At 45.3% G+C, this 27,889-nt stretch overlaps 2 protein-coding genes across 2 annotated transcripts in view; both read left to right on the top strand.

The window, feature by feature from the left end:
* The window catches only part of CHMP1B (charged multivesicular body protein 1B), a 165,297-nt gene that overhangs the window by 29,110 nt on the left and 108,298 nt on the right, over positions 1-27,889 (top strand). Inside the window, exon 2 of the mRNA XM_086918753.1 lies at positions 10,939-11,036. Within this exon, the coding sequence (XP_086774879.1) occupies positions 10,939-11,036 (98 nt within the window). The remainder of the gene's footprint in view (positions 1-10,938; positions 11,037-27,889) is intronic.
* Positions 15,077-19,567, top strand: LOC147718770 (uncharacterized). The gene is made up of 2 exons (XM_086918752.1): positions 15,077-17,669; positions 17,722-19,567. Exon 1 carries the CDS (start codon positions 16,523-16,525, stop codon positions 17,318-17,320), a length of 798 nt encoding a protein of 265 aa, XP_086774878.1. The 5' UTR covers positions 15,077-16,522; the 3' UTR covers positions 17,321-17,669; positions 17,722-19,567.

Below are 27,889 nucleotides of genomic sequence, written 5' to 3'. Positions count from 1 at the left end.
GGGTGGAGGAAATATATAATGTGCTCATTCTGCAACAAACCTCCAGTCTTATGATTAGGGTTGCCAGCTCATTATTTTGATGTCAGCTGCAGTACAAAAATAAACAGTCCCCTAAAGCCGTATTTTCAGCACATATCTGTGCGTACTTCTTACAGCAAATATAAATAGAAAGCACTTTTAATTGTGTTCTAGGGCGGCCTGAATGATTCATATTTAAATGGAACAAAGACAGAAAAAAAGTCACATTACAAATTAATATATATTTTTTATTTATAACCCTATTTAATGTCAAGACTGGGTTTTTGCAGGCTCCTTCGACAATACTTGGCTTGAATTTTTCTTTTGGCAACCCTACGTTATATTCCTTTTCATAAAATGCATTCTCACACTAGTAAATGTAAAATACAAATGTAGGGAAGGGGCAGAGTGGGAGCCCAGGGGGTACGGGAACCTGAAAAAAAACGAAGTCTTCCTTGTTAACCAGTTTACAAAATTATGTAAATATGCAAATGGCCTCTAAAAAACTTGGGCGTGTTGGAGATAAGCCTCCGGACACTGCCCAGCCAAGCCCACAGCAGCACACTCGCTGACATCCGGCCCCATGGCCCTCTGATCTCAATTCAAGGGCTTTGGAGTAAATTAAACCAGCCTAGAAATGCAACAAATAAACATTGCCGCACTTCCAGGCCATCTCCATTTACATGTACTTTCAGAGGCATTTGCGCCCCCCTGGGAACCCATCCACCCACCCCAGGGGGGCATGCCCCACAGTTTTAAGACCTCTGTTATAAACAATGGGTGCTGCTGCCTACCTGTATTTAAAGGTGTTTAATTTATCAGCCTAAGCTTGTATCATTATTATGGGTATGCAGATATTGCATTTGCCTAATTATGTGAAATTTTGAAAACAAATATCTGAAATGCAAAGAAGTACTGCAAGCAGCAGCTTACATTCTAGTGGTGTACGATATTTATGTGCCCCGCCCTCAAATTTTGGGTGAAAACAATGCCTAATTAAGCAACACAAACATAACACGAAAGTATGCAAACTTGGTTGGTAAACAGTGCTTGAAATAGAATTAAAGAAGTGTAGGTACTTCTTGCCCAAGAGTATCGGTGTGCAACTGAGAAATGCTGGAACTCTCCCATTCCTTAGAACTGGATATAAAGTGGATATAAGTGCTTCCAATTTGTTTATAATCATGTGAGTGCCATAGTAAATCTAGCTGTTATAAAGAGCAGCTGGGATTCATGCTGAATTACCAGGGCCTTACACACTTTGATGGACTGATCTCCACACAGTACACCCGCCCAGTTATTGAAGGCATTATTGGAATAACATTATTTTTATTCATCTTTTAAATTGCGTTAGGTTGCAGAATTGCACCATCTAAGCATGAATTGCATTTACAGTATTCATTAAATAGCACGAAAGCCCGTCCTTGGGTGTGTGGATGTTCACCAGTGGCACGTGAAGTAACAGTAGTAACCAAGCTAATGTGCTGCATGGCTAAACACATATGAGGTCCCAAAGGTGAAACCTATTGGCTGTGCCAATGCTTGTTCTGTTTTGATGTTCCCTTCCCATCACTTGACTCTGATTCCGATGTTGAATCTATGGTTTCCAATTTCCAGAGTTAGTCTATTGCTTTCTTTCTTCTCAAGATGTTGAACTGTCATGAAACATCCAAACCTAAGTGTGTGCAGTAGCTGTCTTTGTATATATATATATCCATCCTACATCCTACTGGCGGTCGCCAGAAGGTAGTTATAGTTAGGACCTACTTTCCATAGGAAATCCACAACATTCTATTTGGAATAACTTTGGCGCCGGTAGACGAATCTTTGTGAATTTCTCCAAGAAAATGGCCTGCTCGGTTCCGCTCCTTTCCCTGAAAGTTTAAGGGTGATTCGTCTAGTGGGGGCAGAGTAAACAGGAGGGTCACAAAACGTGTTTTCCCCATGCAATTTTCCATAAGGACGTTTAGCCAGGGCTACAGCCCGAACGACTGAACGGAATTACACCAAATTTGGCAGAGAGGTAGAGTTCGGTTCACAGATTGTGCTTTTTGTTAAATGGTGTAAATCCGTTCAGTAGTTTCTGAGAAAATTACAAGTAAAATCATAGCGATATCTAGAGACAGAGTTCTACACGCGAACGGAGATCCGTTTAATTACGAGCGTGAGCTGCATGCTGATTGGCTGTCAACTGTCTGTAAACACTCGAAACTAGGAAGTGTTGGCGGCCATCTTGTGCCTCCGTAGAACCGAGTCACAAGAAAACAGTGAAACAAAGTTGAGAAATAAGGGAAGGGGGCAGGCTAGAAACATTCTGACCTTCTAAGCTTGCTCAGGGGGTCGTACATGGATGTTTAGGCTCTGTGTTTTTTTTTTAAAGAAAAATCGTGGCGTACGCGTACGGAAATTTGTACAATTACGAGCACGAGCTGCATGCTGATTGGCTGTCAACTCTCTGTCAGCACTCCAAACCAGGAAGTGTTGTCAGCCATCTTGTTCGTCGCTAGAACCGAGTCACAAGAAAACAGTAAAACAAAGTTGAGAAATAAGGAAAGGGGGCAGGGTAGAAAGATTCTGACCCTATAGGCTTGCTCAGGGGTCGTACATGGATCTTTAGGCTATATATATATATATTTAAAGAAAAATCGCGGCGTACGCGTACGGAAATATGTAGGCACGACTCTGAACCAAGGGTTACCTTTTTGCCAAATTTGTTGTAATTCTGTTCAGCAGTTCGGGCTGTAGCTGCGACTAAAGGTCCTATGGAAAATTGCATGGGGAAACCACGTTTTGGGACCCCCCTTTTTTCTCTGCCCCCGCATGAAGAATTGCCCTGAGTTTTTCAGGATAGGAGCGGACCGGAGCGCCCCACGAGTTGTGAAAATTTCATGAAGATTCGTCAACCGGCGCCAAAGTTATTGGGAATAGAATGTTGCGGATTTCCTGTGGAAAATAGGTCCTAACTATAACTACCTACTGGCAACCGCCAGTAGGTAATATCTATATCAAAAGTTCTAGGCTAATGCCAGACCAAAAAAGCTGGTGAGTTTGAAAAAGCACTAGAAGTTCCTAGGCGGGGGAATATATGTGCTGCTTGTGCACATTTTGGTGTGCATCCCTTTTCAAGTGTATGTGCTTCCAAAGCCCTACCTTCCCCAGCTTGTAGAGGAATGTATGCCATCATAGTGCTGTCTGCACGAGCTATGTGTATATGTCCACCCATAATTAATTATTGTGAATTGGGCCTTGCACAATGGGCAGGCGTTTTTTAGGTCCCGCCTGGCGGTCTCACTGTTGTCACGGTGCCCTCATCCATGTCACTCGGGCGATCTCCCAATGACCAAGCCTCTCTTTCTTAATAGTCTCAAACGGCGATGCGCTTCTGTCTTCCAAGGTCCAGGACCTCAAGTCACTGCGTGTTAACTTCCTGCTACTAACACCAAGTCGTACCTCATTAACCTGCCTTTAGGTTTCTGTCGTGCTTCACTCTAGTTAGTTCTCACTTCTTTGTCTGTACTGTTTCCAAACTTCCTTTGTTTGGGGCACTTTCACATCTATCTCCGCCCCCTGCTCGCCTTCGTCGACGCTGCCGAGCTGTGTAATATAAGCGGTCCGAAAGCAAGCTCTAACTAAAGACAGCAACACCTCCTGGTGATTGGTGCTACAGTTTTTGTGTTGACAGCATCACAAGTGCCTTGAAGTGGCTGCGTGGTGTCACGTTGGAAATATGCAAAGTGCGTTAACACACACACACAATCCGTGTTAAGTAGCAACATCACTTTTTAAAGGATTGGTCACAAAGCCAGTCTTCTAAGCACATCCGGCCCATTAAGTAAGTGCAGCACTTCTGTCTTCTGTCTAATATTTGTAAACTCGCAGCTTGTGTGCTGCATAGCTAACCACTTGTATGGTCCCAAAGGCGATACCTATTGGCTATGCCAATGCTTGTTGTGTCTTGCAAGTGTTCGGAAAATCCATAAGTTACAAATTGCTTGTGTGAATTATGCCCACACGTTTTTGGAGTGCTTTCGAAATGTCACAAAGGACAGTTGTGCTAGTCAAGAAAGGAAATGTAATTCAGTCATGTACAAACATCTACGTGCCATGGGTGTCACACCAACTGCGCTGGGAATGGGAGACTAATGTTCCAGCTAAGACCGTCATAGGAGTACAATTAATTCCTCCAATGAAAATATGTGATAGAAACAATAATGATGCAGTGATTTTTGATAGGCTGGAATAACATCAGGCACTCCAGTGTTTCATGATTCTAAACAGACGTTTAGCTGTAATTTTCATTTATTTACTTGTAACAATATCCACATAATTTTTTTATTTTAATATTGGGCACATATCTGAATAATTACTCTTTCAGGACTGACTGTAACAATTTTATTGTGAAGACTGGTCGGTCTCATTATTTATGAGTATAATCCATGTTGAATTCTTATCTCGCTTCATGTGGGAAATTTCTAATTGATTCATCTCATTTTTTTAAATGCATAAGTTTGTGATGAAAGAAAACATCTTTTTTAAGGAGGAGTGAAACTAGAGCGCATTCTAAAATTCTGTTTAGACTTTACTGCCAGCTATAGGAAGAGATTGCTCTGAATAGAACACCTCTTTCACATGTGAACAATAGAACTCAATGCCCCAGTTCTCATGACCAGCTCATTGCTCCCTCTGGTTTTAGATAGTCCATAATTAGAAATGTTTTGCTCTTATTTGTAGGTAAAAGCTTTTGAAATTGAAACCGAATCTACTGCTATCATATAGCAGCCTGAAGTTGATGGTGACACTCTGTGCAGTTAATGTTTCAATGAACCTTTTCAGGTTTTTGCTTGCTTCTCTGTATTGGATGACACTTTGGATTAGTCAAAGCTCGTGTTGAAAGTAGCATTATGCAACCTTTGTATGTTTTTGTATTATGGGTGATGCTATAACCAGACCTTACTTTTGTATAAAAGATTAATAGTGCATAGTTCATCCTGTATGCTTCAACAATCTCAATTGATCAAGTTTTACAAACAGTATTTTCTTTTTTTTTTTTTTTTAGTTTAGTGGTATTACAGCATACATATGCTTACAGATGGTAAAAACTCATAGCAATTAAACCCCTGCCTACATGACAGCCTGCGGTCAATCGAGCATTGAATCTTTTCTTTGGTGCCCTCAAACAGTAGTATCTCATTAAACTTTTTGTTGTAGCTCTCACAGCATTTTCGAGTATCTCATGTCATCCAATTAATGACTAAATCAAATTTTTAGAGCGAGGTCCAATGGCTATCTTCTGCTCCTTCACAGGGTAGGAAAGGTGGCCCTGCAACCCTACTCTGTGGGAGACTTGACCTCCAAGGAGAAAGCAACGGCTTTACCCGCCTCTCACTGATGATTACTGTAACATTTTGGGCGAGGAAGCAAAAGGCACACAATTGATGGACGGAATACAGAAAAAATCAAAACATTCACCCCCAGTCAAGAGTTCTGTGTTAAATCCATCATTCTTTTGCTCACAATGCCACCCCAGTTTAGACCTGGCCATATGCAAATCAGTCTTGTCCCTGTACCTCACGGGAACAGTCCAGCCCGAACTGCCATGCCAGGTCCTCCTTGGACCGGAAACAAGCATCCGAGGACCGCTTTCGGGGTTTCACCCTTCATCAGCAAGGACAGCTTGAATCCAGTGTCACAGTGAGCCCGGGACCCACGTCTAGGCATACCTGGCGCACTTACGGTGAGGAAGCAAAAGACATACAAGTGATGGACGGAATGCAGAACAAATCAAAACATTCACCCCCCAGTCAAGAGATCTGGGTTAAATCCATAATTCTTTTGCTCACCATGCTAACCTAGTAATTTGCAAATCAGTCTTGGCCCTGTACCTCATGGGAACAGTCCAGCCCGAACCTCCAAGCCAGGTCCTCCCTGGACCGGAAACAAGCATCTTAGGACCCGGTTTCGGGGTTTCACCTCTCATCTGCCAGGATAGCTTAAATCCAGTGGCATGTCAAGTTGTCCTAGCTGATGAAGGGTGAAACCCAGAAACCGGTCCTAGGATGCTTGTTTCCAGTCCAGGGAGGACCTGGCCTGGCAGTTTATGCTGTACTGTTCCAATTGGGCGCAGGGTCAAGACTGATTTGCATATGGCTGGGCCCAAACTGGAATGGCATGGTGAGCAAAAAAACTATGGATTTCGGCCCAGATCTCTGTACTGGGGTGAATGTATGACTTTGTTCTGCATTCTGTCCATCTATTGTTCTTATTGCATTTGTCACCCCGAGTGAGACGGGTATGCCCAGACGTGGGTCTCATGCTCTTCATGCCACTAGAGCAGGGGTCTTCAAACTGTGGGGCGCGACCCCCAGGGGGGCCATGGAGCGATGCAAAGGGGGTCGCGCATTCCCACTGACACTTCTGCTCAGGCCCAAGGGCTTCAACTCCCCTCTTCCCCCATCCTGTGTCTCATCCCGGGCTGCTGCAGTGTAACTCGAGCTGCTGGGGCCTCAGCTGGGCCGTGTCTGGAGTCTTCTCTCCAGCACACCTATCAGAGTTTTTCACAGGTCTTTAAAGGCTATTTACATATTTACATGCCTTTGTAAACTGGTTACAGAGGCTTAACATTTTTTCCTGATTCCAGTACCCCCTAGGATCCACTCTGCCTATTCCTTACATTTATATTTTACATTTACTGCTGTGTGAGAATGCATTTCATGAAAAGGAATATAAAGGGTTGCCAAAAGTAAGATGCCTGTGTGTGTTCTTTAAAGAGCCTGCAGAGACCTCCTCTTATAGATTCATAAATAAAAAAGTATGTATTCATTCATTATGTGACTTTTCTGTCTTTGTTCTCTTTAGTTATCAGTCATGGACCATTCAGGTCGCCTTAGAACACAATTAAAAGTTTTTTCTATTTCTATTTGCAAGTCGACGTATGCACATATAAGTGCTTAAAATACAGCTTTAGGTGACTGCTTATTTTTGTACCAACTGGGCCATCAAAATAATCTGCTGGCAACCCTAACCATAGGACTGGAAGTTTGTTGTAGCATCAGCACATTATTTATTTCCTCCACCCTCGATCCCGGATTAATGCCATAATAGCAATAGTTTAACTTGTATCTGAAACCCTACACCACCGTCAATAACATGCTGAGTTACTTCAAGTGTCTGGGAATGCACCCTGCATTCAGACAACTCACTCCTCATTCTCGCTCTTCACTTTCACGCTCACCCTGCGCTCATAGCGATCACAATGCACTCACACTGAGCACCATGCACTCACACCATTCACCTGCTCACCCTGCACTCACAGTGATTACTCAGCACTCACAATGCACTTGCGCTGTTCATCCTATACCCCACCCTGCAGTCACACAAGCGCACTACTCATTCTGCACTCAAGTGACACTTCAATCACCTGTCCCCTCACTGCTGAATATAGAACTCACTCAAACAAGCCCAGCAGTAATCATATATTGATTCGTCCTATTCTGAACTTGCATCCGCACCAAAATTCGCACAGCCACCTCACTCACCCTGCAGTCACTCCTCTCACCCTACCCTCACACTGTTGCATCGCTCAATGAGAAATGACTGTGAGTAAACTATGAGTAGCGCTATAAAAAAATGGAATGTTTCTCAGAAAGGTGCTATGGAGAGATGAGGTGCATTGTTGGTGAGTGGTAGTGAAGGGATTCATGGAGAAGAAGGAAACTAGGTGGGGCACTATAAAAGACTTTTGCACCCTGTGCAACCAGTGTTACGCCCAGTCCTGGCTGGGAGTGTTAGCCCTCCCCCAGAAGTTCTGGTCTAGTGGCTTCCCTGCTTCTGCCGATCTATTAATATTTACATTTGTAGTGCGCTACTGTTACCAAAAGATGTTCTGGGGCTAATAACCATTTGCTTCCTGAAGGCAAATGAGAAACACACAGAAGGAGAAGGAGAACCAGCCAAATGGGGTGACCTACAGAGCACAGAGAAAGGTTTTTAGATCTTCCTAAAGGACAATAGATTCTTGGTGGAGCTAAGCAAAGGAGGGTGCAAGTCTCATAACTGTGCAGCCTGCACCAAAACAGCGAAACAGAAACTCATGTCTTCTTGAATTAGGGAACAATAAGCAGAGTGGCACAGGCTGAGAGGAGCATACAGGTCCGACCCGTATGCTTGGTGAGGAGAGATGAGATGATGAGCGAGGACAGCAAGGGAGTGAGAGAATTTGATTAAAAAGGTCAGGGATGAGGAGAAATGTAAATTGCAGAAGAGAAGTGTGGACACACAAGAAGTGAGTGTGAGCCAAAGGTGAGGGCTTCTGTTAGAACAAAGGGGAGATGTGTAAGATAGAAATAGACAAAAAGTTAAATGGAGAGATAAGGGGAAGGAGAAGTGCTGAAGGGCACGGGAGGTGGCGGGGCCAGAGAGACCATGAGATAAATGCAAGAGACTGTTAGAGAGGAGGGCAGTGAAAAGACAGAATGGCAAGAGGTGATTGAAGGTGAAGTGAGAGGTTGAATGGGGAGAGTTCACAAGTTGTAAAAAGGGGTGAAAGAAAATGGCCTGCAAATTGAGAGAGGGATCCGGGGTTGGGAGAGGAGAGGGGGATGGAAGGGAGGGGTGAGAGGGAAGGGGCATGGGTAAATTGCTTAACTCTGCACAAGACCCCAGGGTTTTAAGGGACCCCTGATGCTCCCTGCCAGGGCCAGGTGAGCTTCTAATGTGGCAGCAGGTATTCCTGCGGAGTGGAAGGCCCTTCACCAAGGTTGACTAGAAATCTTTCTGATGTTAATTGTTGTATTTTGATTATAAACAGGTGCTGATGGGGTGAAATCTTTTCTCAGTGTTACTGTGTGTAATAAATTAATTTCAAAATAATGAAGCAATGCTAATCCAAAATACGTGGCATCACATAACATCATTTACATTTTCTTCCCACACAATTTAGTCAAGCCTGTCGCTTAATTTGGTCATCAACTGCCTCATAATTCCAGTAGCTCTGCTACAGGTTTAGAAATTTTTGTCAGGAGGGGGTCCTTACACTTCAAAATGTTGACAGGGGGGGTCTCGGCATTCAAAAGTTTGAAGACCTCTGCACTAGAGTCACGCTATCCTGGCTGATGAGCAGTGAAACCCTGAAACCGGTCCTAGGATGCTTGTTTCCAGTCCAGGGAGGACCTGGCCTGGCAGTTTGGGCTGGACTGTTCCCATTGGGCGCAGGGTCAAGACTGATTTGCATATGGATGGTTCCAAACTGGAATGGCATGGTGAGTAACAAAACTATGGATTTAGGCCCAGATCTCTGTTCTGGGGTGAATGTATGACATTGTTCTGCATTCTGTCCATCAATTATTCTTTTTGCATACTGTAACATTTCAGCATGGAGTGGCCCCCAGACTCCTCCTCAGTCTGATGCAAACTTGACCCGGGCAGGCTAGGTGGCTCTGCATGGTAGCCTAAACACCGGGACAGGGACAGGACCTCCCAGATGAAAGCCGTAGCTTCCCCCACCTCTCATTGGGTTTTAATGGAACTGTTCAGCTGGGAGGAGCCCCAAACTCCTCCCCGGTCTGACACCATTCCGCATGGGGTAGGCTAGGCAGCTCTGCTTCGTGGCTTGAGCTCTAGATTGCGGGGACCAGGCCTACATGGTGAAAGCCATGATTTCTACCGCTCTCACTATTTTAATCTTAGAACCTGTTGGCTCGGAGGATCCCCAGATTCTCCCTGGTCTGACACTTCTCTACCCTTGGACGGGAAGATCTTATCCTCTAACTGACTGGTTGCTGCCTACTCTGGATGCCAGGAATGCATTCCACCATTTTGATACTCAGCCCGTGTTAGCCAAGTTGTTAAAGCCCCTCTGGGCCTAGCAAAGTAGCCTTTTTGTGCTATTAACCCCATACATAGGGGCATTATGGCATGCTGGGGGAGCAATACGCTGCAGATAGTCGCACCATCTTGTACTCCACTCATTTGTTGGCCAGCTACTCACAAGATGACCCAGGCTGATCTGGAGACCAGAGTGCCCAGGCCCACAATAGCCGATAACCAGAGTGGCCATGCATTCCGAGACCAGTGCCCAGGAGGCCCTTCCCAGAGCCACCCAGTGGCCTTTCATCAATCAGCAATTGATCAGAGTACAGTTCTGGCTACATTGTACCCGAGCAAACTGCCCTGCACAGGGATGTCCGCTTTACATCCCTGCCTGTTGTTCTGGAAGGCATGCTGAGAGAAAGCACCAAGGTCTGCAGGACCTCGCCACAGGTAATTTTAGATACAATGGGCTGGACATTGGATCCCTGGGCCATAAGGAGCTAGTACAAGAACATAGGCGGCATTATGTCTGTGTCCACTGGGCTATCAGCAGCTAGTTTACAATACCTTACACTGATTCTCTTTGTGTGTCAGTGCCTCAAAGCTCAAAAAAACTTCCTGTGACCAGCTGTGATAATGTGACATTCTTTGGGAACCCCAGTCCTCGAAACCACATTGAAAGTATTAAATAAAGTAAACTGTTGGAATAGGATTTCTCTCACACAGACCTTTGACTGTGCCAGCAGCAGAGTACGTGGCAGTTCCGTCATAAATGTGGGTACTTATACATTGCGTAGGGAATTTTATTTGTGTATAAAACCATGTGATTTGAGATGCTAACTTAACTCTATTTTTCACTGGGAACTTAGTTCCTAAGTGTTTTGTTTTTGCTGAGGACAGTTGTAAGGAGAATTAAAAGCATAACAGCTCTCTGCTCTTATGATATCAGAATTTCTTCCAGGGAGACATAGAAAGTTGAACCCACAGGCTTTCTGGATTTTAATGTGATGTTTGAAAGAAAAGTATTGATTATGGAATCGGGTTTTCTGTACTTCTTGCTATGTTGTAAATTCTATTTGTGTTACAATATGATATCCTTAACACACAATGCAGAGCAATTGTTTAACTTGAAGTTCGCTGCAAAAGAGCTGAGCAGGAATGCAAAAAAATGTGACAAAGAAGAAAAGATTGAAAAAGCAAAGATTAAAAAGGTAGGTGGACCAATGGGCTGTGAGTGGAATGTGAATTATTTTTGCAAATGTCCACTGATAACGCCTTTCCAATAACGCAGTAATATTACTCCTCATGTATATTTCCTCTTTCCTTCTTGGTCAATCTAGTTTTCCTCTATTCTTGATATGCTTTATTCTTATCTGCACTTGCATCATTTTTGATTTCCTATTTATTTGACACGGGCTGCCTGAGATTATGAGAAGAAATGCTAGGCAGAGGACATAGTCGGTGTTTTGCATGTTTGGCACTTAGGCATAGAGAACACACACCAGAGTAGTTGATTGAGGCATTGTGAAGGATACTGATTTGTGAAGTGATCAAATAAATACATTCAACATATAGATAGGTTACAAGATACAGTTTCGCGATAGACCTTACAGTTTAGAAAAGCATTGAGTCTTGAGGTATTCTCTCTCACCAATATTATGAGATGGCTCTTCAAGTTGGTTTTTGATAATATGGATGTGCCAAAGGATTAGATATCAGAAAGTAGTACATTTTAGTTATGGACCTGGAAGTTTGAGAGAGAAATAGAATGTAGCTCAAAGTGGTTTGGGTGTGACCAGCTAATGAGTACTGATTCACAGATTGTAAATTCCTGATAGGTGTTCATCAGATGTTGGCAAGATAATGTGGGAAAATGCCATGAGCAACTTTGATAACTATTCTCAACAGCTTGTGGAGGTTCGTGGTTTTAGATGTGAGCCACCCAACGTTGTGGAGAAAGGGAGTGGTGGGAGTTTGTCGGGGCATGTTTAATAAGTGCTTGGTAGTACAGTTAAGTAGCTTGCCCATTAGGTAGAAGGAATTTTGAGGGAGTTCTTAAAACAACTTTGTTGCAATAAAATAATTTGCTAACTACTAGAGAATTAATTAGCTCCTTAGTGGTGTGGAATGGTAGACCAGGGTATATATATTTTGATTGCTCATCACTTGGTAACCCTTGGGCATCACTTGGCGCCTTGAGACCCTAACGGGTGAGTAGTTGCGCAAATCAAAACTCTTGATTGTTTGGTACCTTTCTTCTGTGACATTATAGAATAAGCTTTTCCATGTGTCGAAGAGTGAAAAGGTACACATAGATTTCAGCCGTGGATAGAGGTAGGTGGGGTGAGGGGAGCTTTTGAGTGAAAGTAGAGAACCTCCTCTGTAAACGAGTTCAGCAAGAAGGACCAGGGCGCCAACCAGTGTCAAATTGCAGTGAGACAGAGATTTGTTGTTGGAGGAAGGGAGAGAATGTTGTAAAACCAAAGAATATCTGCATGTGATTGATGAAGAGGATGGAAGGAAAACATCAAAAGAGAAAAGGATGTTCCTAATTGTGTAGAGAGGACCTAGAACTGATCCTGTAGGTACTCCAGCAGGTATAGTGGTCGATGTTGATGAGGCAGTGGAGGCCCACTTTACTGAGAAAGAGGTAAGTTATAGATGGAGAAAAACCATGGAAAAGCGAGGGTGTTGATGCCCATAGTTCGGAAGAAAGAGATTAATTTTAGGTGATCTGAAAGTCAAGAAGAAGAGGATTGTTGGATTTTGTTAAGTAGAGGAAATAACTTTGGTAACAATAGAGTGCTAATTCGATTGAAAGAATGACACAGAAGCAAGATTGGAAAGGTTAAAAGAGAAATGCGCCAAGTCACTTGAAAACTAGGCGTTCTGTTGGCATAGAGTACAAAAGGAATAAGTAATACTCTCTGATAAATGGGGTCAATGGGTACCAGTGCAAGTGCCACAACTGATGTGAAACATTCCAGCTAGATGCCAGTTAAGAGGGATTAATTGAAAAGTGAAGTTGGTAAGAGAAGTACTTTGGAGGAAAACCTTATGAAATGGTTTGGGGACAGAAGGGTTGGTTGTCCTGCATGATGGATTGGCTAATTAAGAAAGGGGTGAGATCCATGGGAAAATCAAAAAAGAAGTACAGTAGAGTGAAAGTGGAGAGGGCTGATGACGATAACAGTTGGGCAGCCTTGATTGATCTGTGCTTCCTTCTTTATCATTTATGACAAAGTACACCCACCTACCTGTTCCTGTCTCTCATTATTTTCTTGTTCATTTCTCTTGTCACCCAAAAGACACATAAAAATGCTTTATGCTTCATGTTGGCATAGTCTGTATAATGTATGTTCCGTTAAAGAATGTTGTTAGATTTTATAAAGAGACCAGCAAAATATTGTGTCTCAGCCAAAGTTAGTTTACTGTGGCAATATACAGCTTCTTAATGTGTAACATTCAAAACGTTACCCTCAAAATGCCTCCACCTACAAAACAAAATGAAACCTCTTACTTTCTAATTGAATATGAAACGCACACCATCCTACATGACCAAAAAGCAACATCTACACTACTCTAGGAACACACTTTCCTCTAGCGCTCCAAAGCATCGAGAATGCCATTCTATTCAGTATTTCCCTCCAACCCTTGATCAACAGCCTTCATGAAAACCAATCCCAACCTTTTCAACATGCCAGAGCACGCAAATGCCCAAAACACTTTGTATCTTGTAATAGTAGCAGCTTCCAAATGGTAAACATTTACCTACTTTCCCTGCAAATTAAAAGCAAGCCATTCAATTGCAAGAAAATTCAGTAGGCACAAATGTCGGTAAGTCTGGTTTCTTCCATTAAGAAACAATTGAATGTTTTGTAGCAGAAAGTCACCTCCTGATCAAGGGATTGTCATTGTTTGTTATCCTGGATACTATGGGGCATCCCCAATATCACTAATTCAGTGGTGGCAGGAATAGAGTAGTCTGGTATATTTTTCATGTCCTGCAGATCTCCCTAGAAAATATGGTTAGCTTAGGGCAACGCAACTATATATTGTGGCATCACCAGTCATTCAACAGATTGTCAAGCTCATTGAGCCCACTGAGTGGAACATATGATGCAGTTTAACAGGAGTTACCAATGATGTTAACTTTCTAGTGAAGCTCCCTATGTTTCACATTCTTAGTGCTTTTAGTTATATCCCCGCACATATAATCAAACTCTCTTCCCAATGAGGTCTCCCTGCTGTTCATTTTAATCCATTAGTGTATGGGTGTTTTGATGATCAGAATGGTTTAAATCTGGATTACAGTGCCCCATGCCTTGTTACGAGGCCACAAATTTATCAAAGTGTGTGTAATTCCCAATACCACCAGCATAACTTAAAGCTGGAACACACAGTGATTCAGCCATCTGTATCTCATCCTATTATTTGACTGGATTTCACTGCTCCCTTTTCCAAATTTCAGATATAGCCCTGTTCCCTCCCATTTTCTGCTTGTGACTTGGTCCCTGAAGTCTAGCGAGTGTAAATATCCCCTAGAATAGTGCTGGCAGAGAAATGAATGAGGCTAGCTTGCTTCTAGTCACTATTGTATCCCATACAGAGAGAACCAAATCCATTGGGGTACTTGCACATGAACTGGAAGCCGCTTCAAAAGAAGGTAGCCAAGAAATGTCCCACAATATTTTACTTTCTCCTCTTGACCCGTTTGAGGCCTGACAATGTCAGCCTCTGTCGTAAACCATTCTGCAAATACACTCTGCTGCACGATAATGAGTCTTGAAGTTGGGATGAGGCATGCTTACTATTTTGACATCTGATGAAGTGTAATTGGTAGCCGAAGATGTTTCCTTTTCCAGATAAATGCATTCACCATACCCTGCAACAGTTACAAAACTAGCCTGAAACATTTGTAGTACTCAAAGTCATCGTGATGTCCGCTGTCATGCTCAGGCAGGGTGGAAACAGTAGGTTCCACACCCCCTTCAACAAATTGTGATTTAGGGCAGAAAATTGCCTTTCTTCAGATCTGAAATCAACCTTGTTTTTATAAATCATTCATAAAGAGATCTTGATTGTATCCACCATCAAACCCCATAGGTCATAAACTTCAAATTTACTCGTATTAACCTTAAAGCCTGATAATATTTCAAACTCGTTCAGCTTCTCTATCAAAGCAGGGAGAAAATTGGTTGGGGAAGTACAGCAGCAGGATAATGTCTGCTAAAATCATCAGCATATATTAATTTCCCAAAATGTAATTCCCTGGATTTCATTGATGTCGGTTATGTTCCACTCAAAGATTAAGTGTACACACCGGGAGAGCGTCAGCAACCCTGCCATGCTCCACCACAGAGAGGAACCCTCTTAATTCTTTGGAGATCTGGCTATTAACATCGTCTCGCCAAAGTTTAAACATAGTTGGTCAAAAGCCACTCACTTGTAGGCTTAAACCCAGTGAGTGAAGCACCTGTCAGACTCAATTCTTCCTGTTTTCTACAAAATAAAACACAAAATAAAACACACTTGTAAATGCTATCTAGAATTTACCGGGCCAACGTAGATCTGAAATGGGCAGAATGGATTAGCACAGGCAACAGGGTTTTGCAGCGGGAATCTTTCTGGATTCACTATGCTGTGCATTATTCCGCGGTCTAGTGATTGGGTCCGGAATCGTAGTCTTTTTTTTTTTTTTTTTTTTTTTGTAGCCCAGGTGGGCGTCGACGTCCCACCTTTTGGTGTCCTTCCTGTGATGTCTGCACGCTTCCTGCGGAAGCTCCCACCCTTGGGCGCCATCTTCAGATTCTTTTTACCGCAGTTGGGTCTGGATCGTTCCCGAGAGGGCTCCAGACATTTTTGGAGAAAGAAGACACCAAAAGCCTTTTTTGGACGAAAAAAGATTTGAAAAGACGACTAGACACTACACCATCGAAGGGGACGACGAAGGAACAGGAGAACTTCCAGAACTTCGACGTCCATCGGAGAATGCGCACTCAGGGGGCCCCCTGAACGCAGGAGATGGACAACACACCATTCAAATTCTGTCGTAACTGCCACCACAAGTACGCGCAGAAGGACCAGCACCCGGTTTGCAACCTCTGCCTACTGGTTGACCACGAGAGCAAGGACTGCAACGCATGCTCCGCCTTCACGCCGAAAACTCTTCGAGTTAGAGCGAGGCAGAGGATGGCCAACGCCAGCATGCAGGACATGGGCCAGCCACCATCCCATCGAGACCTGGGGCTCTCAACAGACGAAGAGGACAACGTTGCTGGCGAACACTAGGACTACACGGTCATAGAGACCGATAAGAAAACTCCTAAAAAGGTAGACTCGACTGCCCCGAAGGACACTGGACAGTCTTACCCAGACTCAAAAAAATGAGGGCAAGTCCTCGAAAGCGCTGACACCGAAAGCTTCGGCGTCCGCGGCTACATACAGGCCCAGCGGATCCTCAGAGAGGGACTTCCAGGGGCCAAAAGCTGGAGAACAGCAAAAGACGTTGAAAAACATCCCCGAAAAGGAACGTTCGACTCCGAAAGAAAAGGACCCAAAGAGCACTTCGGCGCCGATAAAAGACCCAAAATCCAGCTTGGCTCTGAAGCCCGACTTCGTGCCGAAAGTCGCCTTGACGCCGACCAATCCGCCGAAGAGAGCGGCAGATCCATTCGACGCCGAACACACCGCCAAAATGGAAAAGAAAAAGAGACGGCATGAGGCCGAAATGGAGAACTTACTGCAGCGCAAAAGAGAATTCGATGCCAGGATGAAGGACTTCTCAATCCCGACGAAACCAAGACCACAGGTTGTCGAGATAACCGAGGAAGAGGACTATGACGTCGAAGGACAGTCGGGAAGCCCGGAGGGGCTGGAAGATCCAGAAGAAGAAGCCTCCTACTACGAGGAGGAGGGGGATGACGACCAGAGGACAATCCTGGGCTCTGCATCCTCGGAGACACAAGACCTAGAGTGGCAAGACCTCAACACCGAGAGTCCGGAGGATAACGTGGACACGTATGCTTTGAGAACCTCGCCGCCTGATGACATTGGGGTTTACAACACAGTCATCAGAAACGCAGCAACAGCCTTTGGGGTAAAACTCGACGAGGAAAGGCAGAAGGCAGATTTCCTCCTAGAAACACTGCTCCCAACACAAACTAGGAGCCAGTACCTGCTGATGCTCGAAAGCGTCAAGGCACAGGGGAGAGAGGCTTTCAAGGAACCTGCAACTTGCAAAGCCATCACACCCAGGACGGAGAAGAAGTACAAACATTCCTCCAAGGACCCGCCCTACATTCAGCGATCAGCCATGGCGGACTCCATCATTACAGCTACGGCAAGGCTAACGTGCCAACAACTTCAGGGCCACCACCGGACAAGGAAAGCAGAAGGATGGACCTGTGGAGAAAGATCGAACAGAATGCCGCAATGCACTGGCGCATGGCAAATTCCAATGCACTGCTCAACAGGCACCAGTACCAGATCTTAGACGAACTGGGCCTGTTACTCAAACACCTCCCTGAAGAACACCAGCAAAGGGCTGCGCATCTTGTGGAAGAAGAGAAAAATGTGGCAAATTCTTGCCTCAAAACTGCCTTGGACGGGACTGACACGTCGAGCAGACTCATGATGATCGGCATCCCGGAAAGAAGGCAAGCCTGGATCAGGATTTCAGGCTTCAAGCCAGAGGTGCAACACAGAATCCTGAACACCCCGTTCAACGGAGAGAAACTGTTTGGTGCTCCAGTGGATGAGAAGCTCGCCCAACTGAAGAAAGATAACGAGACTGCAAGATCTATGGGGGCCTTGCAATTCAGAGGAACAAAGAGGGGCACCCCGTCACGAAGACCTAACTGGAGGGGAGGAAACCAGCCAGGAACATCGCACCAGGCATTCCAGCAGTCCCACCAGACTGACACCCAGACACAGCAAGAGCAACAAAAACAGCCCTGGCAGTACCAACAAAGAGGCCAGTCCTTTCGCGGGAGAGGGAATGGACGTGGACAAAAAAGAAGAGGGGGTCAACAACCCGCCTCTACGTGACTTTGTCACGCGGCAGGTGCCCACCCATGCAAAAATTCCCAGGGTGGAGCACGGATACAATAACAAGGGGGTACACGAGCTAAACATCTGCGAACATGTAACACCGGTGGGAGGAAGAATAAACCTTTTCTTCCAGGAGTGAAAGAAAATAACCACAGACAAGTGGGTACTCAACATCATACAGTTCGGGTACTGCTTAGAGTTGGAAAGGAGACCACCAAACAAAAAATCGAAAAGAAGGGCGCTAGCAAGGAAAGAGCTAGAACTACTTCAAGTGGAAGCAAAAGTACTCCTGCAAAAGCCGGCCATCGAGCCAGTACCTTACAAAGAAAAGAACAGGGGAGTGTACTCAACCTACTTCCTGGTACCAAAGGTAGAAGAGACAATGAGACCCATCCTGGACCGGAGGTTCTTAAACAAGTAGATAAGAACGCAAAAATTGAAGATGACATCCCTACAAGAGGTACTTCCTCAATTAGAAGGCGGAGACTTCATGGTCACCGTAGACCCCAAAGATGTCTACCTGCACATCCCAATGAACAGGGGGCACAAGCATCTACTCAGATTTATCATCAACAAGGACCACTACCAGTTCACAACCCTGGCGTTCGGACTAAAATCGGCGCCAAGGGTCTTCACAAAGTGCCTCGCAGCAGTCGCAGCACACCTAAGAAGGGAGGGGGTACACATATACCCTTACCTAGACGACTGGCTAGTAAAAGCAAGTTCATACAGAACGTGTAAGCTGCGCGCACAAAGAGTGACAGGACTAGGATTCTCCATCCACTGGGGGAAATCCTCAATAAATCCTCAATAAAACTGGAAAAAGTAAAAATCTTCCTGGGAGCACAGATCAACACCTTACAGAACAAGGTGTTGCCCAGCGAGAAGAGAACGCTAGCGCTGCTGAAGGAGACGCGACTCTACCAGAAGGGGCGATCTCTGACAGTGAGGACGGCGAGCAAAGTCATGGGCATGATGGCGTCATGCATACATCTAGTGCCAAATGTACGGCTGCACATAAGACCTTTCTAAGAATGGCTACAGGCACAATGGTCACAAGCTACACGTCGTTGAGAAGATCTAGTGGTTGTAACGCACTCAGTGCAAGAAGAGATAGCATGGTGGAACATGGGGAACATAAGAAGGGGGAAGCTTCTGACCCCACCAATGCCAACGGTGACCATCGCCACAGACGCATCCCAGAAGGGATGGGACGATCACATGGAAAAAGTCAGAGTGAGGCTTCTGTGGACACCAGCAGATGCGGTAAAACACATCATCTACCTGGAATTAAAGACCGTCTTCCTCGCAATAAAGGCTTTTCAGACGAAGTTGTACAACCAGAAAGTGTTGATCCAGACAGACAAGACAACAGGGATGTTCTACATAAACAAGCAGGGACGGACACAATCCGCCCCGCTTTTCAAAATTAGCGCAAGAAATGTGGAGATGGGCCATCCCACTCAAGATAGACCTGCTAGCCATACATCTACCAGGGAAGGGCAATGTAGAAGCAGACTGGCTCAGCAGACAGACATCAGCATCCCACGAGTGGGAGCTCAATGCACAGGAAACAGAAGCTGTTCGGCAAGTGAGGAACACCGTCAATAGACCTGTTTGCAACACGCCAGAATGCAAAATGCCAAAACTTTGCATCCAGGCCAGGCAACTAGGGGAAGGGTCCTCGTTTAAAAAAAAAAAAAAACTGTGAATCTGTTCAGACCCTGAGCCTTTGTAAGAGGAGGAAAACACACAGTAAGGGAATGAACAGTCCATTTAAGGGCAACAACCACTAGGCCCCCATTAGTCAGCCATTTTCATAAGTAGAACAAAACTGTAAGTGAAAAGGTGGAACCATGCCTACGTCGCCTCTGAGGTATCGCCAGTCCCTGAAAATGATCAAAAATATTAATAGAAAGAGAGTGTGTTACTATTGCAGGAAAGCAGCGGGCCTCGCTCTTCTCCCTTGGGCTGAGTGGTCGCTCCCCAGTGTCCTCCTGTGTCACTCGGTATCGTTGCTGCATTGCTTTGTTGATTAATCTGCCTAATTATTGCTGCCTGCTGTGTGCCTGGTTGCCGCTCTGATTATTTTGCACTTTTAATTTAAAATCGCCGCTTTTACTGTATTTGCGCGTTTCCGCTGTGCTCCCCCCTCCGCCTCCATTTTGTTGTTGTTGTGGTCATCTGTAGCCCGCCCCGCCTCCCAGCTGAGCCGCCCTCCCACTGACCAGAACAGCGCTCCACTACCGGAAAGCGCCGTGACTCGCTCTTCTCCCTTGGGCTGAGTGGTCGCTCCCCAGTGTCCTCCTGTGTCACTCAGTATCGTTGCTGCATTGCTTTGTTGATTAATCTGCCTAATTATTGCTGCCTGCTGTGTGCCTGGTTGCCGCTCTGATTATTTCGCACTTTTAATTTAAAATCGCCGCTTTTACTGTATTTGCGCGTTTCCGCTGTGCTCCCCCCTCCGCCTCCATTTTGTTGTTGTTGTGGTCATCTGTAGCCCGCCCCGCCTCCCAGCTGAGCCGCCCTCCCACTGACCAGAACAGCGCTCCACTACCGGAAAGCGCCGTGACTCGCTCTTCTCCCTTGGGCTGAGTGGTCGCTCCCCAGTGTCCTCCTGTGTCACTCGGTATCGTTGCTGCATTGCTTTGTTGATTAATCTGCCTAATTATTGCTGCCTGCTGTGTGCCTGGTTGCCGCTCTGATTATTTTGCACTTTTAATTTAAAATCGCCGCTTTTACTGTATTTGCGCGTTTCCGCTGTGCTCCCCCCTCCGCCTCCATTTTGTTGTTGTTGTGGTCATCTGTAGCCCGCCCCGCCTCCCAGCTGAGCCGCCCTCGCCCCTCCCCCTACACCATCCATATATGACAGAAGTTCCCGCGCGCAGCGTTCACGCGCAGCGACCGCGCCCAATTCGCGCCGAAGGTGGGCCAAAGGTAAGCCCGTCTACGCCCGTCCGCGCCTGGACCGCGCCCAGCGCCAGAGCCCCTGGTCCTAGTAATGCCCACCCCTCCCGCATTACATACGATGCCACCACCCTCCTAGCCCTCAACCCCGGCCGCTCCCCAAACTGCGTCCAAGCCGCTCCTGGACACACCCATGGACCTTTCTCATGCTACTCCTGCAAATTCCCCTGCAACGTCAACCACTACGCTACGTCCACACCTCAGATTCCCGACGCTAACCACCTACAATGCATCTTGCTCAACACCCGATCGGTCCATAGGCACGCCATTGACCTATGGAATCTACTAGACACCATCTCTCCGGACGTCGCCTTCCTCACTGAAACATGGATGAACGCCTCCTCCGCCCCAGACATCACCATTGCCATCCCAGAAGATTATAAGATCATACGCAAGGACCGCACCGGCCACACAGGAGGAGGAATCGCTATCGTCCATAAGAAATCCATCCATATCTCAACCAGCTCTGACGCCAACCTCGCCAACTCTGAACACCTTCACTTCCAGATCCACATCGACCCCAAGACCACACTCAGAGGCACCCTCCTTTACAGGCCTCCAGGACCCCGCGCACAATTTAGTGAGGACATCACGGACTTCATCACTCCACACGCGCTCCCCTCCAAAGATTACATCCTTCTAGGAGACTTCAACTTTCACCTTGAAAAGAACAACGACGGCAACTCCACCACCCTGCTGGACAACCTCGCCAACCTCGGACTTAAACAACTGGTCACTTCCCCCACCCACATCGCAGGTCACACCCTCGACCCCATCTTCACCTCCAGCAATCATGTCTCCTTCAGCCACACTACGGCTCTCCTCTGGACTGATCACAGCTGTGTTCACTTTACCTACAACAAGCCCAAACCCAACAACCACCCCCAACCAACTCTGCAAAGGAACTGGAACAAAATCACCCTCGACCAGATCTCTTCATCGCTTCTGCTAAACCCCCCAGCCCATTCATCTAACCCCGACCAAGCCGCCACCAACCTCACCCTCTGGCTATCCAACAGCGCCGACATCCTAGCACCACTGAAAAAACGCCAAATCAAACTTGGCAGCAAGAAGGCCTCTTGGTTTAACGATGACCTTAAGAAATCCAAGAAACTCTGCCGCTCCTTTGAGAAGGCCTGGAAAAAAGACCCAACCACCAGCACCAAGGACGCCTTCAAAAACGCCACCCGCATACACCATCAACTGATCCGAAAGGCCAAGAAAACAGCCTTCAAGGAACGACTAGATAACAATGCCCACAACAGCAAGGAACTCTTCAACATCGTCAAGGAATTTACCAACCCCTCGGCCAACTCTAACGACATCACCCCCTCTCAAGCCCTCTGCGACTCCCTAGCCTCATTCTTCCACAACAAAATTGCAGACCTCCACAACAGCTTCGACAACCAACCCGGAGACCAACCCACCCAACCACCTGTTGGACCTCCACCCCCCTCAAACATCCTTAATGACTGGAACACAATCTCCACTGAGGACACCATCCGCCTGATGAACTCCATCCACTCAGGTTCCCCCACAGACCCATGCCCTCACCACATCTTCAACAAAGCAGACTCCATCATAGCACCGCACCTCCGAGACGTCATCAACTGCTCCTTCAAATCCGCCACCTTCCCGGAAAGCTGGAAACACGCTGAACTCTGCGCCCTCCTGAAGAAACCCACAGCTGATCCCACCGAACTCAAAAACTACCGCCCTATCTCGCTCCTTCCTTTCCCGGCCAAAGTCATCGAGAAAGCTGTCAACAACCAGCTCGCCGCCTTCCTCGAAGCCAACAAATCCCTAGACTCCTCAAAGTCCGGCTTCCGAGCAAAACACAGCACTGAGACCGCCCTCATCGCTGCAACAGACGACATTCGAACCCTACTGGACAATGGAGATACAGTCGCACTCATCCTCCTCGACCTCTCCGCAGCCTTTGACACAGTCTGCCATAGCACCCTTCTACAGCGACTCAAAAATATCGGAATCCAAGGAAAAGCACTGAAATGGATCACCTCGTTCCTCACCGGAAGAACCCAGAAAGTCCGCCTCCCACCATTCAAGTCAGAAGCCACTGAAGTCATCTGCGGCGTACCACAAGGATCTTCACTCAGCCCCACCCTTTTCAACGTATACATGAGCCCCCTCGCGGCCATCGCACGCCAACACAACCTAAACATCATCTCCTACGCGGATGACACTCAACTGATCCTATCACTCACCAATGACCCTAGCACCGCCAAAACCAACCTACATGAAGGAATGAAAGAAGTAGCCGAATGGATGAAACACAGCCGTCTGAAACTGAACTCTGATAAAACAGAAGTCCTCATCTTAGGCTCCTCCCCCTCCGCATGGGACGACTCTTGGTGGCCAGAAGCCCTTGGAAAAGCACCCATCCCGACAGACTACGCACGGAACCTGGGCGTCATCCTGGATTCCTCACTTTCAATGAACAGACAAGTCAACGCCGTCTCCTCATCCTGCTTCAACATTCTTCGCATGCTCAAAAAAAACATTTCGTTGGATCCCCACCGAAACTAGGAAAACGGTCACCCACGCACTGGTCACGAGCCGCCTGGACTACGGAAACACCCTATACGCCGGGACTACCGCCAAACTCCAGAAAAAACTCCAACGAATCCAAAACGCCTCTGCAAGGCTCATTTTAGACATCCTGCGTAAAGAACATATCTCTGGTCACCTGAAAAACCTCCACTGGCTTCCCGTCAATAAGAGGATCACTTTCCGGCTCCTAACCCACGCACACAAAGCACTCTACGAAATCGGACCAGAATGCCTCAACACACGACTGTCCTTCTACACCCCCTCCCGCCAGCTTCGATCTTCCAACCAAGCCCTTGCCACTGTACCTCGCATCAACAAGACCACCATGGGAGGCAGATCCTTCTCCTACCTGGCAGCTAAAACCTGGAACTCTCTTCCCACTTACCTTCGCCTTACACAGAACCACCTAGCATTCAGAAAGCAACTTAAAACGTGGATATTTGACAAGTAACTCCCCACCCCTTCTCAAGCGCCTTGAGACCCTCTGGGTATGTAGCGCGCTATATAAATTCTTGACTTGACTTGACTTGACTCCAACGTTGACCTAACAATCCCCTTCAGTCCCTACTCTTAGCCATTGAAGCTGTGTGTCACCCAACTAGTGGCCTACTTTCAAGTTTGGTGTACATGACTTCCCAAAGCAACTCACTTCAGGTGATTAATTTGATCTGGGGTGCTACCAGAAACCTTTTGAGGACCCAGCACAGGCAGGAAGTCCAGTGGCATTCCCTGTCTCTCTCTCTCTCCCCTCAGTGTCCTTCAGGAGTGGTAATGGTATGTCTTATTATCTAAATCATAAGGCACCTATAGGGCACACCTTCCTGTCACGGTTTTAGAAGATGCTGATCTCAAGCGGACTCTCCTCTATTGTCATGAAACACACTGGTACAATGAAACGTAAGGAATCTGCGACTAATTGTCTCTATCAGATGGACAAGTTCCTTACCTTCGGTGACGCCTTATCTGGTAGAGACATGATCTAGTCGCAGATTCATTACCAACACACTCATCCACCCTGCACTGCGGAATTGGTTTTAGTGTCAGGTATGTTCCCTTTCTGGACCCTAGCTGTTAATTTTTTAACACTCCATGGTCAGTCACTTCATGGCTTCGCGCTTCTGGTGTGAAAAGTCGTGAAAAGTACTGAAGTCAATATAACCGACAGTCCAGCGGGCTGCCAACGTGGATGTCACAACGAACACGACAACGACGTCACCCGGAGTCGACCGACCCCACCTACCAGCACGCAGGGGTACTGCTAAGAAAAATCTTCCGGATCCAGCCTGATGCCTAGAATTCCAAATGTAAGGAATCTGCGGATAGATCATATCTCCACCGTAAAAGGCAATACGGAAGGTGAATAACTTGTCCTTCGTGCATAATATATGGGGTTGCATTAAAAAACATGCTTACTAGGGTGGAATACTCTCCTGTTTGGGCTGCCTGCTAGAGCTGCCCATACCGCAGGACCCCAAACTGACTTTTGCATTTTGTCATTTATGTTGAAGAGGACCGTTCTAAAACAATTGCTACGGCTTGGTCTGATAGCAGCTAAAAGGGATATTGCTTTTCAATGGAAAGCAGACACTCCAGCATCGATTGATAAATTGAAAAATGGTCTGGATTGGTGCATGAGTAGAGAGCAACTGGTTTATGAAGCTTGGGGTTGTCCCCAAAAATACATAAAGATTTGACAAACAACTTATTGCCGGAGCACCGGTACAAGGCAAATGGACAGAATGCAAGCAGCTTTTCTTCATGACAGCAGTTTCATACATCTCCATCAGTAGCCCTTGTGCCTGAGGATCCACAAACTCAGCCAGAGAGTATAAAACAATGCTTATACATTCGTTTTCTTATATATATATATATATATATATATATATATATATATATATATATATATATATATATATATATATATATATATATATATATATATATATATATATATATATATTTTTTTTTTTCTTTTTTTTTCAACTACATTTTTAAAGTGGATTTTATCCTGGCCTTTGCATGGCTTGACCTAGACTTTCAAAGGACTACGGTAGCAATGACTGACCAAGCCAATACGATTTCTAGACATAGGACAGGTTTTTTTTGTGTGCCTTTGGTGGCTAAGAATTTATACTGAGTCTGCTGAAGTAATCATGGATTGCTCTATTAAGGATGACTCAATGTTGACCAAGGGCTTTGTCAGTGCGGATGAACTCAGCCTTGAAGAGACTTATGGAACAGGTTATTAAGTGTAAAGAATTGTTTATACTTCTGAGGTCAAAAAAGGAAACTGTATCATTGGCCACTTTGTATTTTCTTTGGCTCTTCAAAATTGGATTGAAGATCAGGCTCCGTAAAGTATCCTGTTTTGTGACCAAGGGAAAGGTATTCTATTATTCATGCTTTGCCAGTGCCTTAAAAAAACTATCCAAATGGAATCCTGAACGAATCATTTGTAGTTTTGGCCATAAGTGATTAAGCTTTCTTTCTTCCTATAATGAAGAAACTTGTGAGTTCAATAACTTTGTAATATCAGAAGCAGAAAACAGTGGCAGCTTTATTAAAAGTAAAATTGCATTGAAGAAAGAAAAGAAATTATTATTGCTAGATTCTTCATTTAATGGTATAGTTGATTTATTTTTTGCGGAAATCTTTTTCACATTGATCAAAAGGCAGATAGTTCTTAAGAATCTATGTAGAAAAAGTATGATGCACTGTAATCCTCTTTGAATCAAAATATTTTTAGGCCATGATGGAGGAGGCGAACTGTAAGAAAGAATCTCGGAGACCCAGTGAAGGCATAGATGCAATAGTAAATATAGCATTGATGCCAAAGTTTGAAATTGCTTGTACCAAAATCAGTGCAGATTTGTGCCTTGGCATCTCAAACTTCATATGTTTGTTAATTTGTTTGAGAAGCTTTGCTTTACTCTGAGACTTTTTTTGGCACATGTTGTGCATCCTACCCTGGTTCACAAACACATCAGGGAGCTGGTACAGGGACCCAGGAGGTAGACTGAAACCTGTGAAAGGAAAAGTGCTACGAAGGCTATTGAACCTCTTCTGGGGATATAGCTCTAGGAACCCAGTGGATCCCAGGTTGGTTCATTTCGATCAAGGAGTTTCAAAACTAAAGCACCCCTCTCTTGTACATTCACCCTAATGTCTTGAAAATTGTAATGGTTATCAACTGCCACTGGAGCATAACCTCTAAGCTTTACCTCACAGAGGGATTGCAAGTTTTTGTGCCTGAATCATCCCTATGCTCAGGACACAATAGATGTAGCCAGCATGAGGAAGGCAACCATCTGACCACTACCCAAATATGCTACCAGTTTCATGCACTCAGCTGGTCCCAACTGAGGGAACGATACTGTAGCCATCTGATCCCTCTCAGAGGTGTTGAAGACCAAGGGACCAAACTCCTCAGATCTCACACGGCCTAAAAGGCCAGCCCTTCAGAACACCTTGCCTTATGGATTTCTCTTCCAAGGTACTAACCAATGAACACCATCTGCCTTCTATTTGCGAGAAAATACTGGAACCCGGATCAGACTTGGCCACAGATGCCAATTTCCCTGAGATGCTGAAGGAGTACTGTGTGCGACAGTGTCGACTGCTGTTGACAATCCAAAAAGGATTAGCACAACATTCTGACCCTTATCCAGAGTGACTTTCATTGTTTCCAACACTTCCACAAGAGCGGATATACTGGGATGCCTGGGCCTAAACCCAGATTGTGAGGGATGAAGAATATTTTAATATTCAAGAAAATCCATTAATTGATTGTTAACTATTTTTTCTAACATTTTAGCAAGAGCACAGAGAAAGCCTAAAATTGGACAGTTGCATGGGTCGGATGTTTGTTTTTTCAATAGAGGTTTAACAACCAATTTACAAACCTCTGGCACCTCACGCAAAGAAAGAGAAGTGTTTAAAATATGATTAATCTCAGGATTAATGGTCTCAATGGCTTTTTTTTTTTAGACTAGCCAGAGGGCATAGAACCATAGGTGACCCAGATTTCCATAGTAAAATAGTATGTTCTGATTTTTGAAAGGAAACTCGCTGAGCATCTGCCATAGTAGACTTCAGGGAAGAAATACCATGTGATGGGCTTAGAGAACCATTTAGCCTGGCAGTGTTGTTAACAAAGCCTATCTGAATGATATTAAATTTCTCCTCAAAAAAAGTTGGAAAGATTAACACATAACATTTTAAGATGGTAAAACATCTGTAATATAGGGTTGGGTTGAAGAAAAGCCTTAATGATCTGAAAGTTCCTCGTTTATTTACTGATTCAGTTTGTAAAGTAAACAAGCATTTACAATGCAATGGTTTCGCCTTTGGAATAGTTTGAGCTATTGGCATTGTAAATGACAAAATTTGTATTTGTGTTGGTTTTGAAAACAGATAAATAAATGGCATTGTCATTTACATTGCCATTAGCAAATTCTCTCGCAAATGTGAGACC

Source organism: Lissotriton vulgaris, chromosome 4_1 (assembly GCF_964263255.1).
Source record: "Lissotriton vulgaris chromosome 4_1, aLisVul1.2, whole genome shotgun sequence".
NCBI classification, from domain to species: Eukaryota; Metazoa; Chordata; class Amphibia; order Caudata; family Salamandridae; genus Lissotriton; species Lissotriton vulgaris.
This window is presented reverse-complemented; position numbering and strand designations above follow the sequence as displayed.

Coding starts and splice junctions, on each gene's coding strand:
- LOC147718770 (XM_086918752.1), top strand. CDS start 16,523: ATGGAAAAGAAAAAGAGACGGCATGAGGCCGAAATGGAGAACTTACTG.